Source organism: Moschus berezovskii, chromosome 2 (assembly GCF_049115385.1).
Source record: "Moschus berezovskii isolate FMDL1 chromosome 2, NW_MosBer_1.0, whole genome shotgun sequence".
Classification (NCBI taxonomy): domain Eukaryota; kingdom Metazoa; phylum Chordata; class Mammalia; order Artiodactyla; family Moschidae; genus Moschus; species Moschus berezovskii.
The window spans coordinates 108,950,607-108,968,501 of NC_142461.1; the positions used below are offsets into that span (position 1 = coordinate 108,950,607).

The 17,895-nt window shown below is 36.8% G+C and overlaps 1 protein-coding gene across 1 annotated transcript in view; it reads right to left on the bottom strand.

Moving 5' to 3' along the window:
* Positions 1-5,053: 5,053 nt before the first annotated feature.
* The window catches only part of SCN7A (sodium voltage-gated channel alpha subunit 7), an 84,169-nt gene continuing 71,327 nt past the window's right edge, over positions 5,054-17,895 (bottom strand). The window contains exons 20-25 of the mRNA XM_088829855.1: positions 14,905-15,183; positions 14,116-14,169; positions 13,229-13,370; positions 11,370-11,467; positions 10,787-11,057; positions 5,054-7,978 (exon numbers count right to left, since the gene is read on the bottom strand). Coding sequence (XP_088685981.1) covers positions 6,912-7,978; positions 10,787-11,057; positions 11,370-11,467; positions 13,229-13,370; positions 14,116-14,169; positions 14,905-15,183 — 1,911 coding nt within the window. The 3' untranslated portion in view covers positions 5,054-6,911. The remainder of the gene's footprint in view (positions 7,979-10,786; positions 11,058-11,369; positions 11,468-13,228; positions 13,371-14,115; positions 14,170-14,904; positions 15,184-17,895) is intronic.

Here is a 17,895-nt window from a genome sequence, read left to right on the forward strand (position 1 = left end):
CCTTCCTCCTTCTAGAGCAGCAGTCAATTGTGTTAATTGTGTTAATTCTGGCAGATTGAGGTGAATGTAAAAAGGCTGTTATATTGTAGGTTTAGCACAAGTCTGTGATCAGGCAAAAATAAAAAGTGCTCACTATTTTTTTTCATCTAAAATAATAAAAAGGTAATGTGATCATATTGGAGATTAATGATGGCTGTTCCAGGAAGGTGCTTAGAGCCTCCTGACATTTCTTGTCACTGGTGTTAAGAAAACGGAATAGAGTGGACTCATATCCTACAAGCTGTTCCATTGGTGGTACATCAGCATTCAACACTGCCTCATGAACACTTGTCTAATTATAAGCTGGCCTCATGATAAGCTGTTTTTGCTTCTGAACATACTCTACAGTGAATGAATTGTTCTGGATTTACATACTCATTGTTTTAAAACATTTTATATTTTTGTTTAGCACTACAATTCTGATTGTTGCTATGATTTGTGTGGGGTTTCAGTAGATAATAATGCAGGCCAATTCAAGCTAATGCACATGCAATCGATGTCTTGCAAGCTTTTAATCATACTTTCTTCCTGTACAGATCAATCACTAATGAAGGTATCCAATTACTTTCTTTGGAGTGTGTTTTGGAATAGCATTAAGTGAAGAGATCTTGATATGGCCACCTGTTTATAACTGTGTATTATTCATGAGACCTTTCCTGTGTGTATCAAATGCTGCAGCAGCAGAGATCCCCAGCAGACCTTGGCTGGTTTTACTTGCGTTGCACTGCAGTAGAATCTTTGTGCTCACTGGAAGGGTGCAGTATTTTCTTCTGCAGAAAGCTATGTGAGGACAGGGAAATATGTTTAATAATTTAAGGTTCAGAAGAAAAACTGACATCTTAGAGATGATTCTTAGTCACTCTCTGTGATATAAACAGCAAATAAATCAACACATTTCTTTAATCAAACTAATGCTACGACTTCAGTCTTACATGTCCTAAATATGTCAATGCTTCTCCTAGATCTGAAAACTTCAGTCAAGAAAACAAATACTTTCCTTCACCAGAACTGTAAAGCATGACTCATAAAACCATCAGAAAGAAATAACTGTTGTTTTTCAGTCACTCAGTCGTGTCCAACTGTTTGTGACCCCATGGCCTGCAGCATGCCAGGCTTCCCTGTCCTCCATTATCTCCCAGAGTCTACCCAAACTCATGTCCATTGAGTCAGCGATGCAGAAGTAATTATTCAACAAAAAAAGATAGCTCTTTCATGTACTGAAACAGTATGATGTACCCAATGATTAAAAAGGCATTCCTACTTCACATTGTACTATTTTATGTGTTTATGATTGTTTCCTTCCAGTTCAGTTCTTTGGGTTTTTTGGAGAGTGTTAGTTACTCAGTCATGTCCAGCTCTTTGTGACCTCATGAGCTGTAGCCCACTAGGCTCCTCTCTCCATGGGATTCTCCAGGCAAGAATACTGGAGTGAGTAGCCATTCCCTTCTTCAAGAATGGCTGAATCATCCCAGGGGATCTTCCCAACCCAGGGATTGAACCTGGGTCTCCTGCATTAGCAGCAGACTCTTTACCATCTGAGCCACCATGGAAGTTCATACTAAGTAAAAAGTAAAAGTCAACATAGGGTTGGGAACTACTTCCTGTAACACCCGTATGGCTAACGAAGAGCAAATTAAAATAGGATATTATATTAGAGTGATATGCTCTTTATAACAATTTTTCTGGTTTGAACTCTAAAGAATATGGTGTGAATTTTTTAAAAAAAGATTTGAATCTTTGTCTGGAAATTTTGAAGAGATTTGGGTCATCCCTCAAGGGTTCTTATTTTTCTTCATAGCTTAGGAAAAGGAGATACAATGTGATCTGACTGTTGCCTGCTTTAATCATAAAATATGATTATAATTTAATCATTGAGTATGATTACCTGAACTGGGCTCTTCTATCTTACTGCTTATCATTCACTGATTGTTGATCTTCGTTGTTTCGTTAACAGATGGCCTGCCTCTTCATCCACGTCCAGTCAGTGGAAAGAAAGTTAAAAAGGATAGAATTTAGTTACATGGCCAGCCTTAACGGGGAAAAAAAAAAAAAGCTTATACAGTATTTATTCCAGAAGGCCATGTATCTAGCTAAGAATCAGGAATGCTATTACCATATAAGAATGGGATAATATGTTTGAGGAGCTAATAGTGACTTGTAAGATACTCAGAGTCTACTCAATGAAGAGACCTAGTCATAAAATAAACTTTTATCTAAAGCTTTCACTTAGTTAAAGGAATTTATTGAACAGTCTTTACTCTTGTGCCTTGAATTTTCTGCAGTTTTGCTCTTCAGGATGACAGATGCCCATTTGGAAAGGAGTCTGCTATCTCTGTTTCCACTGGATGGACTGTTAGCTTTGAGAAAGTTAGACTCAGTATGCTTGATGATGGATTTTCAAGTACTCATGCTGGGCTGTGGCACCAAAGTTGTGATTTTTCTGAACAGAAGAACTTCAAGTAATTGGGAGTTGAAGGAAGAGAGGAAGAACTAGGCTGAAACATGTGAAAATATTTTTTTTCCTAATTGCGTGCACACTGCTAGTGTGTGGTCAAAGGCCAGATCAAGTCCTATGGTGATCATCAGTTTAGTAGCTGTGGTATATTTACTTCCATTAATAATCTGAGTTGTCACATATACCAACTTTTAGATATAATTTTATTAATGGTCTGTTCTCCCACCTAGATGACAAGTTCTTGAAGACAGAGAGTCTGTATTTTAACTTGGTTTTTGTACCTAAATACACTACTTGGGTCACTCAACTAGAGCCAGACATCTTTGAGTGCAAAGTCAAGTAGGCCTTAGGAAACATCAGTATGAAAACTAGTGGAGGTGATAGAATTCCAACTGAGCTATTTCAAATCCTGAAAGATGATGCTGTTAAAGTGCTGCACTCAATATGCCAGCACATTTGGAAAACTTAACAGTGGCCACAGGACTGGAAAGGGTCAGTTTTCATTCCAATCCTAAAGAAAGGAAATGCTAAAGAATGTTCAAACTACCACATGATTGCACTCATCTCACACACTAGCAAATTAATGCTCAAAATTCTCCAAGCTAGGCTTCAACAGGACATGAACAGAGAACTTCCAGATGTTCAAGCTGGATTTAGAAAATGCAGAGGAACTAGAGATCAAATGGCCAACATCCGTTGGATTATAGTAAAAGCAAGAGAATTCTAGAAGAACATCTACTTCTGCTTCACTGACTACACTAAAACCTTTGACTCTGTGGATCACAACAAACTGGGAAATTCTTGAAGAGATGGGAATACCAGAACACCTTATCTGCCTCCTGAGAAATCTGTATGCAGGTCAAAAAGCAACAGTTAGAACCAGAAATGGAGCAACGAACTGGTTCCAAATTGGGAAAGGAGTGTGTCAAGGCTGTATATTGTCACCCTGCTTATTTAACTTATATGCAGATTACATCATGCAAGATGCCAGACTGGATGAAACACAAGCTGGAATCAAGACTGCAAGGAGAAATATCAATAACCTCAGAAATGCAGATGACATCATCCTTATGGCAGAAAATGAAGAGGAACTAAAAAGCCTCTTGATGAAAGTGAAGGAGGAAAGTGAAAAAACTGACTTAAAACTCAACATTCAAAAAACTAAGATCATGGCATATGGTCCCATCACTTAATGGGAAATAATTGGGGAAACAAAGACAGACTTTAGTTTCTTGGACTCCAAAATCCCTGCAGATGGTGCCTGCAGCCATGAAATTAAGACGCTTGCTCCTTGGAAGAAAATTATGACCAACCTAGACAGCATATTAAAAATAAAAGACGTTACTTTACCGCCAATAGCCTGCCTAGTCAAAGCTATGGTTTTTCCACTAGTCATGTATGGAGGTGAGATTTGGACCATAAAGAAAGCTGAGTGCCGAAGAATTGATGCTTTTGAACTGTGGTGTTAGAGAAGATTCTTAAGAGTCCTTTGGACTGCAATGATATCAAACTAGTCAATCCTAAAGGAAATCAGTCCTGAATATTTATTGGAAGGACTGATGTTGAAGCTGAAGCTCCAATACTTAGGCCATTTGATGTGAAGAACTGACTCATTGAAAAAGACCCTGATGCTGGGAAAGATTGAAGGCAGGAAGAGAAGGGAATGGCAGAGAATGAGATGGTTGGATGGTATCACTGACTCAATGGACATGAGTTTGAGCAAGCTCCAGGAATTGGTGATGGACAGGGAAGCCTGGCATGCTTTAGTCCATGGGGTTGCAAAGAGTCAGACATGACTTAGCAACTGAACTGAGCTGAATGCTACTTGGAAGGGCTTCCCAGGTAGAGCTATTGATAAAACACCCAGTGCTGGAGAAGACTCTTGAGAGGCCCTTGGACTGCAAGGAGATCCAACCAATCCATTCTAAAGGAGATCAGTCCTGGGTGTTCATTGGAAGGACTGATGCTAAAGCTGAAACTCTAATACTTTGGCCACATCATGCGACGAGTTGACTCACTGGAAAAGACTCTGATGCTAGGAGGGATTGGGGGTGGAAGGAGACGGGGACAACAGAGAATGAGATGGCTGGATGGCATCGCCGACTTGATGGACATGAGTTTGAGTGAACTCCGGGAGTTGGTGATGGACAGGGAGGCCTTGTGTGCTGTGATTCATAGGGTCGTGGAGAGTCAGACATGACTGAGCGACTGAACTGAACTGAAGAGACATGGGTAAGATCCCTGGGTCGAGAAGATCCCCTGGAGAAGGGCATGGGAACCCACTCCAGTATTCTTGCCTGGAGAAGCCCAAGGACAGAGAAACCTGGCAGGCTACAATCCATAGGGTTACACAGAGTATGACACGACTTAGCATGTATGAATGCACACTACTTAGAAATGTGAACAAACTGGTTTGATGGTATATATGAGACAGTCTATGCTATAAGAATTTTATCACAAAAAGAAGAAGAGATGCTATTTTCCATATTTTCAGGTAAAGTCTGAATGAATAAGCTTTAATTTACAGCTCATCTTAAACAGTTCTTATTATACAAAGTTGCCAAACTAATTTACCAAAGAAAAAAAACCAAAGCTTACATAGTTAACAAGTAGTATTTACTATTTTCTTTAATATCTATTGTAAGATTTGCTAAAAAAAATTCTTTACATAGTTTTTGGAAGGTTGGTGGCAAACATGATTAAAAGACATAATTACATGGCAAACATGTAATTAAAAGACATAATTTTCAAACTAAAATCAGTTCATAGTCTTTATGGATTTTACAGAAGCAAGTTAAGATTCAGTTTAAATATCTGAAGCAGTTTCCATAATAAAGCTTTTCCACAAAATAGAAAACTGAAAAGATTAAACAAAGCACCATCTGTTACCATGTCACCAAGTTAACACTGACTCCTCACTGGTCCCCATCACATGATGGAGAAAGGGAGGAGAGAGGGAAGGAACACTTATAGTAAGAAACAGAACCCTGAAATTACATTTGCTTAGGGAATCCCCCAAAGGCATCTTGGTCAGGTTAACACATTTCTGAGGAGCAGAAATAGATTATAATAGTTAAGGCTCAATCAAGATCATGCACTCATAATAAAATATAGTTACCAATATTTAAGTAATATTGAATGCCATACAACATATTTAAAACTTGTCATTAAGTCAACAGTGTACATATTTTCTTTTTGAATCCTTTAGCACTTTGTAGGTACAAAGAAATCAGTCTTAAGACAATGGAGTAAATACCAGAATCCCAAACTATAGAGATGCCTGTGACTAAATTTTATTACATGAAAACAACGATTTGTGCCTATCTTCAAAATTAATTTTACTAGTGAAAATTAATGCTTAGGATTTTAAAGTTTTTCAAAAAGAAAGTATTTTACAGAGTATTATGTATGTGATGAAATAAAAACAAGACAAAAAATTTGGAAAAAAAAATGAGAAAGGGAATATTAACTTGCATACACTGATGTTATGAAACACTACCACTAACAAACTCGCAATTTGATCTCCTAGTTCAGAGTCCACATGGTTTTGGTGATTTATTTCTTTCTTAAAGTTATATATATATATATAAAATGAAGTGCCATGAAAAGTAGTTAAAGTGACTACTATTTTCCAAGGAGAAATGAGAAAAATTTGAAAATGCAGGCCATAAATTTAGTTCCCTTTATGTTCTAGGAACCCGTTCTCTTAAAAGAGCTGGTCCTTAACTGAAACTGACCAAAGGGATGAGAAACTGGGAACCCAAGAGCAATGAAATAACTAACTCCCAGACCAAATGTAAAATAAAACCAAAGCAATCAAAAACAAAATCTGGGCTCTAATCAATCTTTTTCAAAAATGGTTTGGATCAGCAGCCCAAGAGTCTCTATGATTGATCTCAAAGGCACTTCTAAGAACTGCATTTTCCCTTCCCCTGACTGGTATCTGTCTAGGCTAGTTTATGATTCAATGGCTTGTAGCACTGTATTATTTTTTCAAACACCATTCCACTTTAAGAAAGTACTTGTTTATTTGTAATTAAGTCCTATTAGTGGTGACTTTAATCCCATCAAGTTAAAGTAGACATAAAACATATAAGGAAGTTCCTTTTCCTACTAATTTCTGCCATTACCTCCTTCTTCCTTTAGAAGAAGTACACACCATATAAGCCATATAGAGAAAACAAGTACTGGAATATTAAACAACAATTTTAACCTAATTTAACTCTGCAGTAATATTAAGGGGTTGTCTTGGTTAGATTGAATATTTAGGGGTAAATATAAGTTGGACATGGGATTTTGTGAGCACAAGCTAATCTTTCATGGGTTATAAACAGTTGATTATTAAGTGAAATCTTTACTTTCTTAAACTTTTAACATTTGGGGGACATGTAAAAAAGGTGAAAAGGAAGTAGAGGGATTATATCTGGCTTTGAATTATTGACACTCCCTCAGCTTTATCAATATAGGAATCTTCTTTGATAGCTTGAACTTCCCTGTCACCATCTATCTTATGAGTATCTGAAGTATTCTTGTCATTTTGCCTCAAACGGTAACTTTTATAAGCACGCTGAATGATGGTTGCTGAGACTACCTCTTGTTTTCGTTTCAGAGTAGTTGTAATCGGCTCATATGTGATCTTAAATGTGTTAGCTAATGTAAATCCTGATTCCATCTCTGAAAGAACTTTCTCCATACTCAGATCTTTACCCATAACTCTCTTTGTTAAAGCAAGTAAGACGTCAAGGCAATGAATTCTGTCTCCAACAGCCATGGGAAGATCCATGGCAACAAGCTGGCCCTTGTTTGGTTTTGCCATGAAAAGAGGAGGATCAAGAGCAGCTGCAAAGTCTGAAAGCTTGCTAGAGTCTATGTACTGGGTTCTATCAGGATCGAACCTCTTCCATACCTGAAAGAATTTCCTAAAATCTTCCTCACTCAATGTCTTGGCTTTTTTTTTAGAAGCAATACTCAAAAACTCCATGACAACAACAATGTACATGTTTACAATAATCAGCCTAGTTAAGAGGATGTAGCTGACAAAATAAATAATCCCAAGAAAGGGATTGCCACAGTCTCCTCTAACCTGAGTCCCAGGGTTAATTTTATCAGGATCACAGTCAGACCATTTACTATTGAAAATTGCATTGAGCATCCCATCCCAACCAGCAAATATTGTAACTCGGAAAAGACAGAGCATACTGCTGCCAAAGGTTTCAAAGTTGGACATATCATCAATTCCAGCTTCCTTTTTAACATAGGCAAAATTGTACATTCCGAAGACGGCGTAGATAAACATGATCAGGAAGATGAGAAGACTGATGTTCAACAAGGCAGGGAGGGACAGCATCAAAGGAAGCAGCAGATTATGGAACAGCTTTAGTCCTTTCTCAGGATGCAGAATGTGGACGATCCGTGAGAGAAGTATCAGTTGCACAAGGGAAGGAGATACAAGGTAATGTCCTACCAGCAGAGGCAGAAATAGACCTTGGTGGAGGAAAAAATAAAGCAGGCAATACAATTATTTAGAGGAATATAAATTATTTTACATTTGTTTTTTTCTGTATGTTCAGATAATTAATCCTTCCCCTATAACATTTGGCACTATTGAAAGTTTGGCTTAGCCAAATACTAATAGTGGCAATGTTCAGCATCTAACAAATTTGGATGAGAATTATTTCTACCATCATTTCCAGGGTATTAGGGATCAGGCACATCTGGGGTCACAGATGGCATGTATCCATAATGTAGGACAGTAGTCATATTTTTTTTTTCCGATTGCAGTTAGATCCAGCAATTTAGTTCAAACCAACTTTTACTGGATATCTAATAAAGGCACCATGAAAATATGCAAAGATAAATGCCATGACCTCTATCCTCAAACAGCATATGATATAGACAGTAGAGGTAGACATTTAAACTAATTATCATGCAAAGCAGAAAGATCTAGTTGATAAATATAATTGAAAAAATACTTTGCATTCAGATTCGTAGATTATAATTTGGTTTGACTTCATAAATACCATATGGACCCTTAGGAACTTGAAATGTGAATAAACAAGTCTCAGTCTAGAATTTTTTTTTCTTGCTGTGTTGAGAAGAGAACTATGAGAGTGAGACATATAATTATAAAACAAGGTGAAATTATAATTACCATAAAAAAACATAAGGAATGCTCTCTGGAAGTACTGGAGATATTGTGGTTCATTTTAAGTTGAAAAGATGGAGAAGGGGAAAATCCTATGGAGCTTCTAAATGACATGGTATATTTGCTGAATCTGGAAGGATCATGTCTCACATTTCTGTTGATGTGGTTACTGGCAATATAACATTCTCTCTGATGTTATATCTTGCATATATCCCCCTCTCCACAGTGCTTTAGTGAACCTTCTACTCTGACTCAAATTTTCACTTCTCCTCAATCTTCCAAACTCTTACATCATGCAGGAGGTTTCCCTCTTTAACTGTAAACACATCTTTACTCCCTGTTCACTAAGATTTTAGATAAGAAAGGAAGTGAAGAAAATTATCTCTATCTTGAGGACACTACTTCCCCTCAAGCACAGACAGCTCATTCTTTCCCACTCAACATTTCTCAGTGTAGAAAGATGGAACAAGCAAGCATCTTTCCTTCTTTCCAATGTGATTTCCAGATACTTCTCCTTCACATTAATTTTATAAAGAAAAAATTTTTGACAGTTTGTGGATCATGCCATTTAACTATACCATCTTCTACCATTCCTTAGCTCTATGATATGTTCATTCCCCCTCATTCATATTCATTGCAGACTTTAGTACTCGGCTCACTGTTGTCCATTCCACCCCAGCACCTACCATCAACAGTCCATTAAAAGGCTAATCTTTCAGTCTGTGGCTTTGTTAACTTTAATACTCTCCATCATTTTACTTTAGTTATACCTATCCATCAGTAGGTTCTGAACCCAGGATATCTGACCTTCGGAGATCTCAAATTTACACATTTTTCTTAGACTGCAATTTCCTCTCCTTCTAGATGTCTGATTCAATTACTCTCATTTCAGCCTACAGGGCTCCTTACTTTCATTTTCCTCCGTTTTCCTCCTTTCAGTTCTCTCCTGACTTGATGTGCTTTTCTAGGAAGCTTCTTGCAATTGTCTATCAGTGTTGATTGCACTGCCTCTATTACCAGCTGAAAGAGTTAATTTTCTGGAGGTACAACTGGGCAGAAAGTATATCCACATTTTCACTACTGACTGCATAGAACAGTCCTTGACAGTAACACTGAGATATTGTCCATAGTCTTATGGAGATAACATTCTAGTATGTGTCTTATGGGAGGCAGACAGTAAACCCTTTCTGCCTAGAACACTTTTATCCTAGATTCCTGGCTACCCCCTTAACCAGTGGGTCTCCATTTAGTTTTCTGCCTCTTCTGTGAAGCTTTCTCTGACCTCTACTTACTGAATATGTGCATCTCACTTTGTTGTGCTGCCGTGGCACCCTGTGCTTCTTCCCTTACCAATGCCTTAACAGCACATTAAAATGTACCATTTAATTATCTGTATCCCTTGATAGATTATAAACTACATATATACAGGAATTATGCCTACCTCATTTGCTACTGAATTCTTTGCATATAGCATAATATCTATTCACAAAGAGGATAATCAAATATATTTGTTAAATAAAGGACTGAGATCTCCAGAGTAAGAGAAAACTTGTATCCAATTCATAAAAGCCTAAAACTCTAGTGTTCTGAAAGTACTAAACAATTTTAGAAATTAGAGGAAAGAAAACAATGAGTTTGAAAGGTTCTGTCACACTAAAACAAAGATCCTCCTAGTGTCATCTTAAATAAATAATGTATGTGATATACTGAAGGGATAATTAAGCATTTATTGGGTGGTCTGTGTAATAAAGCCTATGTATTAATTCAGAAAGTATTTTTCAGTATGCTATGTATCTGTCAGGCATGTGTACATGTGTAAATGTAAAACTGTAAGGCATTCCCTGGTGACTCAGACGGTAAAGAATCTGTCTGCAATGTGGGAGACCCGAGTTTGATCCCTGGGTCAGGAAGATCCCTTGGAGGAAGGAATGGCTACCCACACCAGTATTCCTTGGGGAAACTGGGGCTTTCCTGGTGTCTCAGATGGACTAACACTTGCACTTTTTTCAAGGCATTCCTGCTGGAAATAAAAAGAGTCCCCCACCTGTTGTGTTTATTAAGAGACTATACCTCAGAAGACGATTACTATAAGAGGTTGACTGAATTAATATTATTACAAATGAAAATCTGACTAAGCAAAATCTTACCTGTAATGGAGAAAACAACCACCATGAAGTCAAAAATGTTCCATCCACTGGTGAAATAGTTACAATGGAAAGCGATGAGCTTTAGCACACACTCTCCAGTATATAGCATAACATAAATTGAGTTAATCCAAAACAGAGCAGTGTCGATTTGGGGGCTCTGTTCATCACTTTGTATCATAACGGTTATTGCTTGGAAACATATGAGAGTCATAATGATGATATTAAAAACTCGACTTGTGACCAAGTCAAAGATGAATCGTTGGAACTTGTTCTGTGTATAAAGGAAAAAGGTGCAATATTCTTATTAATAAGGTATTTGTACACATTGTCTTTAGATTTACAACTTCCCTCCCAGCATAAATAGTAGAATACGTGAAGACGAAGATGTTACCAAACTATAATTACAGCATATAGTCAAAGCAAATAAACAAAAAGACCATCGAAAGCTGTGTCAAGGAACACCTTTAAAAAGTATGTCAAAAGCATTTGTTGTTAAGAATTTTAGAAACACATCTTCATTTGTAATAGAGAATATATAAAGGACACTTTTTCAGAAAGATAAAAAATCTAGATGCTTCCTTACTTCTGGGTCAGGCACTGGTTTTTGAGAGTCTTCATACATCAGCTTCTTCAGTGCACGGTACTGTTTCTTCTGTTTGACTGTTATAAAGATATTTGAGCCTCCCTGGTAAAGCAATGAAAGAAAAAGATACTAAAATCATATCTAATCCACATTTCCCCTTATATTAATATGCATTTTCTAAAGCTTGGCAATTATTGATTTAATCCTCTAAAGAAAGCTTAACTGCAATGAACTATATAATGTTTAAACATGTCTGACTTTCTGCACAAAAATCCATACAAAATACAGAGTATACACTGGAAAAGATTGATATCAGTTATATTTTGATGCATTTTGCTGTGGGTAGTCAACCCTATTTTAACTTTTTAGTTACTGGGATCTACCTCTTGTTAGAGACAAAAGAGAAACATCAGAGGATATCCGGAAAGGTTACTAAGAATAGTTAACCTCAAAAGCTGAATTTGATTTGTACCTTTCAGTAATCAAGAAAAAATAGAATTGGTTATATACTTGTTTTTATATGTTCACAGGTTACTTAATTTTCCAAATACTATCAGAAGATATCTTTTCATTATTATTCCAAAAGCACATAGTGCTTCAGTTCAGTTCAGTCACTCAGTCGTGTCCGACTCTTTGCGACCCCATGAATCACAGCACGCCAGGCCTCCCTGTCCATCACCAACTCCCGGAGTTCACTCAAACTCATGTCCATCGAGTCGGTGATGCCATCCAGCCATCTCATTCTCTGTCGTCCCCTTCTTCTCCTGCCCGCAATCCCTCCCAGCATCAGAGTGCTTACCCCTTCATGATGCTTTCTAGGAATTATTCTTTTTTGTGTTTCTAGTATCTTAATTTCAGTATCTTATATAGAAAAAGCAAAGTGAATAAGAGGTGAACATTTAATGTATTAATCTAGGAGTTAGGAATTGTTACTGCCCATGTCAGGACTGGGTCACGTAAATTGACGGGATTCACCAATTTGAAGCCCCTGAGTAAATCCTAGGATGCTATTCCATTGGGCTGAAATCCTTAAGAAGCTGAAGCCTACAGTCCAATGACCACTGATCCTTCTGCATTCATGCATGCTAAGTAGCTTCAGTCCCTCTAAGCCCCTCTAATTACTCTAATCCCATCTAATTAGTGCAGACTCAGAATGATTTGTTTACCAGATTCTACACCACATTGATGACTTTGCTAAATAAGAAATTTCAAGATTAAACTATTCTTTTCTTTGATTCACTAGAAGGCATTTCTACACTTAATAGAAAGTAGATCCCTGAGGTTAAAATAAGTGGATTTACATGACATTTGAGGCATCTGTATTAACAGAAGCCCTGAAGGGAGTCTGTGTGTGGAGATGACACTGAACAAGGGTTTTTTAATTCTGCCTCTGAATTTTCTTATTTGTTCCAAGGAACTCCTATTTAGGTCACCTAATTAGGATTTATGACCCTCTACTTTTAGCAGAAAAAGCCATTTTCACTGACAAAGATGTCTCTGCTGGGTACAATTTTGAACCACTTTGAGAACATCAAAGAGTAAAAAACTGTGGTTTATTTTTCTTGAACATCTTCAAAATATTTGTGCAGATACAAAACAACGCTATTTTTCAGCATGTTATGATTTATAAACACATACACGGAACTGTGATATTTAACATTTAAACTTGTCTGTGCTTATTTGAATATAGAAAATAATGTAAAGATAAATATTTTAGCAATATTCAATCTGCAGGAACATAAATAATTTTTTAAAGATAAGTACCAGATAAAAATGCTATTAAGCTGAATCTAAAACCAATTATTTGAAGAAGGACATTTCAGCCCCCTTGGTCATTGATTGACAAAGAATATTTATACTTATCTTTATTTTATGCTTGTGGAAATTGGCAACAATAGCACCAATCAACATACTCAGAGGAAGAAATAATCCAATGATAATAAAGTCAATAAAGTAACAGTACACGTAGATGTTGTTTTCAAAATTAGGTTGCATATCTACCTAAAAATTAAAAAAATAAGCAAATAAGGCAGAGGACAGAGGATTTTTAGGTCAGTGAAAATATTCTATATGATACCCTTATAACTAAGGGAATATGTTATTATACATTTGTCAAACCCATAGCATGCACAACACAGTGAATTTTGGGTGATCATGATGTGTTAGTATAGGTTTATCTTTGGTAAAAAATATAGCATTGTGGTGAGTGATATCAATAATGAGGAGGCTGTGTGTTTGTGAGGGAAAGGGTATATAGGAAATCTCTGTAACTCCCTCTCAATGCTGTAGATCTAAAACTGCTCTGAAAAAATATATACATTTTTAAAAATAAAATACATGAAAAAGTGAGAAAATAGCGAAATATTGACACTGACTTTTTAAAACATAAGATTTAGAAAACATTTTAGGACAAGAAAATCCAACAGTGCTACTTGAGGCAGTATTTCCTCTTTGTTCTTTGGTGAAGAGATATCACTGCTTTTACTTGAATTTTAAAGTTTATTGCATTGGTTTAATCATTGTTATGATAATCTTAAAATGTGTCTACTGGGCCTCAACCATTGTGTATAATTCTGGAAGGAGTTCATTGTTCATGAAATATTCAATCTGAAATGAACTTTCAGTCTAGCATAAGCATTTGCTATTACCATTGTTAATTACTCAATTATTGCTTGTGTCCTGTCCTTGAATTGCAAAAATGACTTAGTCAACCTTAAGGATGGTTCTAGGATTGTACTGTACTTACATCAGTAGAATCAACTGCTGAATTCATAATGGTGATCCATCCATTAAATGTTGCCTGTAAAAATGCATGTGTTTAATTCTTATGGAAATCTTATGCTTTGAGGAAAATAAAAAATAAAAGTCAATGTTATTAATACAGTAAAACATTTGATTAGTAAGGTCAACCACACTTCAAAATACTGTGTAACTGAGATCTTTACCACTTTCAGTATTACATTTATATTGTCTATTAAAAACTATTTAAAGCTATGTAATTTATTTGTAGTAACAAAATATTTTAAAACAGTATAAATAAAAAGAGAGAGCTGGTTAGACAGATGGATAAAGGGTAAATAACTACATGCTGCCTAAGTGTTATAGTTATTTGTAATTGCTATACGTGTGCTTTACTATGAGGGAGGTAAGACAGGAAAGATGCTAGATGTTGGGGGACTGAAGAGTCATTCCTCAAAGCACTGAGTAGAAACAAAACAGCAGTAACCTGAGTTGGATCAAAAATTGTGTACCTATTGTCTGATCAGTGGTGGAGGTAATAGGTTTGGTCAATACTTGTCATTTCTTCTATTAACCTAGTTCTACCTTTATCTCCACTTCCTTTTTCCAACAAAGCAAGGACTGTATTTCACTTTTGTCTTTCTAAATGAAATTAGTATACTATGTCCCATAACCTATATCTACTAACAATTGCTAAGATAATTTAAAACTACCTTTATTAAGCATCCACATTTTGTCCTTTATGTTTACCTACAATATGAATAAACATAATTAAAAAATTCAAACATGTACTTACTACTTGAAGCAGTGAAAGAAAACTGATTCCAACATTATCAAAATTTAGTTTTGCATTCTCCCATGGCATGGATTCGTTAAATACAAGGCTTTCACATTGACTTCTGTTCATGACTTCAGATAGAGGAAACCTTTCTCCACTTGTTGGGTCAATGCACTCATAGAATTTGCCAGCAAATAAGTGTACTCCTATGATGCCAAAAGCCAGCCAGATCATAAGGCAGACCAGAAACACATTCAATGTGGGTAAAGTTGTTTTAATCAAAGCTTTCACTACCACCTGGCATATAAAAGACAAACATATGAACTTTCAGTAAGAAATGTGAAAGTATTTTAATCAAATTGGGAATATTTACTAATGTAATATCGTATTGAAATAACAACCAAAAAAGGCCATCTTTGAAGATGTCACTTGCTGGTATCTGAATAACCTAATTTATATTTAAAATATAGATTAAAAATTCATATATTCTCAAAAATTTTGCACTAAAAATTATTAAAGTACAATGGAGCTGATTAGTATAAATACTCAAATAAATAATTATTTCACTGATTTAACGTGTTTATCCATCTCCTATATTGTACCAGAAATAAGCAAAACAAGTGAACCTCTGTAAATGTATGAGATTGTTTAGAAAGCACATAAAATGAGAGTGAAAAGAACCTAGGCCTAAATCTTGGGGATTCTAACTTCAGGGATGATTAACTTACACAGTGGAGGGAAATTAAGAGGAAGACCAGGAGGCTGTAGATCAGTGAAGCCAAGGAAAGTGACTATTTAAAGAAACAGAGTGGGCACTGTGCTTCTCAGAATCACTGACCTCTCTGAACCACTGTCTCTGGTGAACCACTTCAGAGTGGGAAGTCTGGGAAATGAATCTACTGCGTAAACTTAAATAAGCAGCAATAATCTATAATCACTGTCTCCATTTTCTCAGGTCCCTTTGTTCTTTAATTATTATATTCAGAATTTTATTCCTATCATTCCACTAAAGCTCTTATGCAAATGTAAACCAGCGGCTATACTCAATGCAATACTCTCCGTCTTTACTTTCTCTTTATCTTTCCTTTATCATTTACACTTGACTCCCTTTCCACAGCCTCCCTTCTCTCTTTTCTCCCCACCCTGAGGCACCATTCTCCTATCATTCTAATCTTTCCTTCTATCAGCCATTACTGAAAATGTAGCCATTTGTCTGTACTTTCTTGTTTATATTCCTTAGACTTCTGTCCTTGAATTAATATTTTTACATTTAATTGTACTTCTAATTACATTTAGTTTCATTTCTAAAACTAAGTCACAGATCCTTTGTTGACACTGTTCTGTTCGGTCGCTCAGTTGTGTCCGACTCTTTTCGACCCCGTGGACTGTAGCCTACCAGGCTTCTCCGTACATCGGATTCTCCAGGCAAGAATACTGGAGTGGGTTACCGTTTCCTTCTCCAGGGGATCTTCCCGACCCAGGGATCGAACCCGGGTCTCCCGCATTGGAGGCAGACGCGTTAACCTCTGAGCCACCAGGGAAGCCCTTGTTGACGCTGCTGCTGCTGCTGCTGCTGCTAAGTCACTTCAGTCGTGTCCGACTCTGTGTGACCCCATAGACGGAGGCCCACCAGGCTCCCCCGTCCCTGGGATTCTCCAGGCAAGAACACTGGAGTGGGTTGCCATTTCCTTCTCCATTGTTGACACTAGATATTTTGAAAGATCTGCTGATGCCTCTGATGAAAACAAGTCTATTAGAAAATATACACAAATATTTAAGTAATAAGAGCACCTGAAGACCTGAAGCTTATTAAATACATAAAACTTTTATTTTGTAATCATGTACCTTCCTTATACACTCATGATATATCTTCAGAATTAATTCAACTACAGAACTTCCAGAGGATGAGATGAAGATTAAGATCTGGATCTGACTTTGACCTAAACATAATTATTTATCTGATCTCAAATTATCCATGACTACTATCTCATTGCCATTCTAATTAAAGTATGGTATCAAATAGTACAGGACTTGATTTCTGACAGAGGCACTTTCCCTAGCAAATCATTTCCTAAAATTGCCTGTGTTTCTATAAATTGAGGGAAGACAGTTTGCTGATTTTGAAACTCTCTTTTCCTGTGTATCTAAATTGATTAGGAAAAAAATATACGGTACGTTGGAATGTTTTTAAAATTAAAAATGTTATTTTAGTTACATTTATTATCTAATTTGTGTGTGTTAGTATATATATGTATATGTATTTCACTTTCAGTTTAGTCACTCAGTTGTGTCCGACTCTTTGCGACCCCATGGACTGCAGCACGCCAGGCCTCTCTGTCCATTACCAACTCCCGGAGTTTACTCAAACTCAGGTCCATTGAGTTGGTGATGCCATCCAGCCATCTCATTCTCTGTTGTCCCCTTCTCCTCCCACCTTCAATCTTTCCCAGCATCAGGGTCTTTTCAAACGAGTCAGCTCTTCGTGTCTGGTGGCCAAAGTATTGGAGTTTCAGCTTCAGTATCAGTCCTTCCAATAAATATTCAGGACTGATCTCCTTTAGGATGGACTGGTTTGATCTCCTCGCAGGCCAAGGGAATCTCAAGAGTCTTCTCCAACACCACAGTCAAAAGCATCAATTCTTCGGTGCTCAGCTTTCTTTATAGTCTAACTCTCACATCCACACATGACTACTGGAAAAAACACAAAGGTCCTTGACTAGACGGACCTTTGTTGGAAAAATAATGTCTCTGCTTTTTAATATGCTCTCTAGGTTGGTCATACTTTTCTTCCAAGGAGTAAGTGTCTTTTAATTTCATGGCTGCAATCACCATCTGCAGTGATTCTGGAGCCCCCCAAAATAAAGTCTGTCACTGTTTCCACTGTTTCCCCATCTATTTGCCATGAAGTGTTGGGACTGGATGCCATGATCTTAGTTTTCTGCATGTTGAGCTTTAAGCCAACTTTTTCACTCTCCTCTTTCACTTTCATCAAGAAGCTCTTTAGTTCTT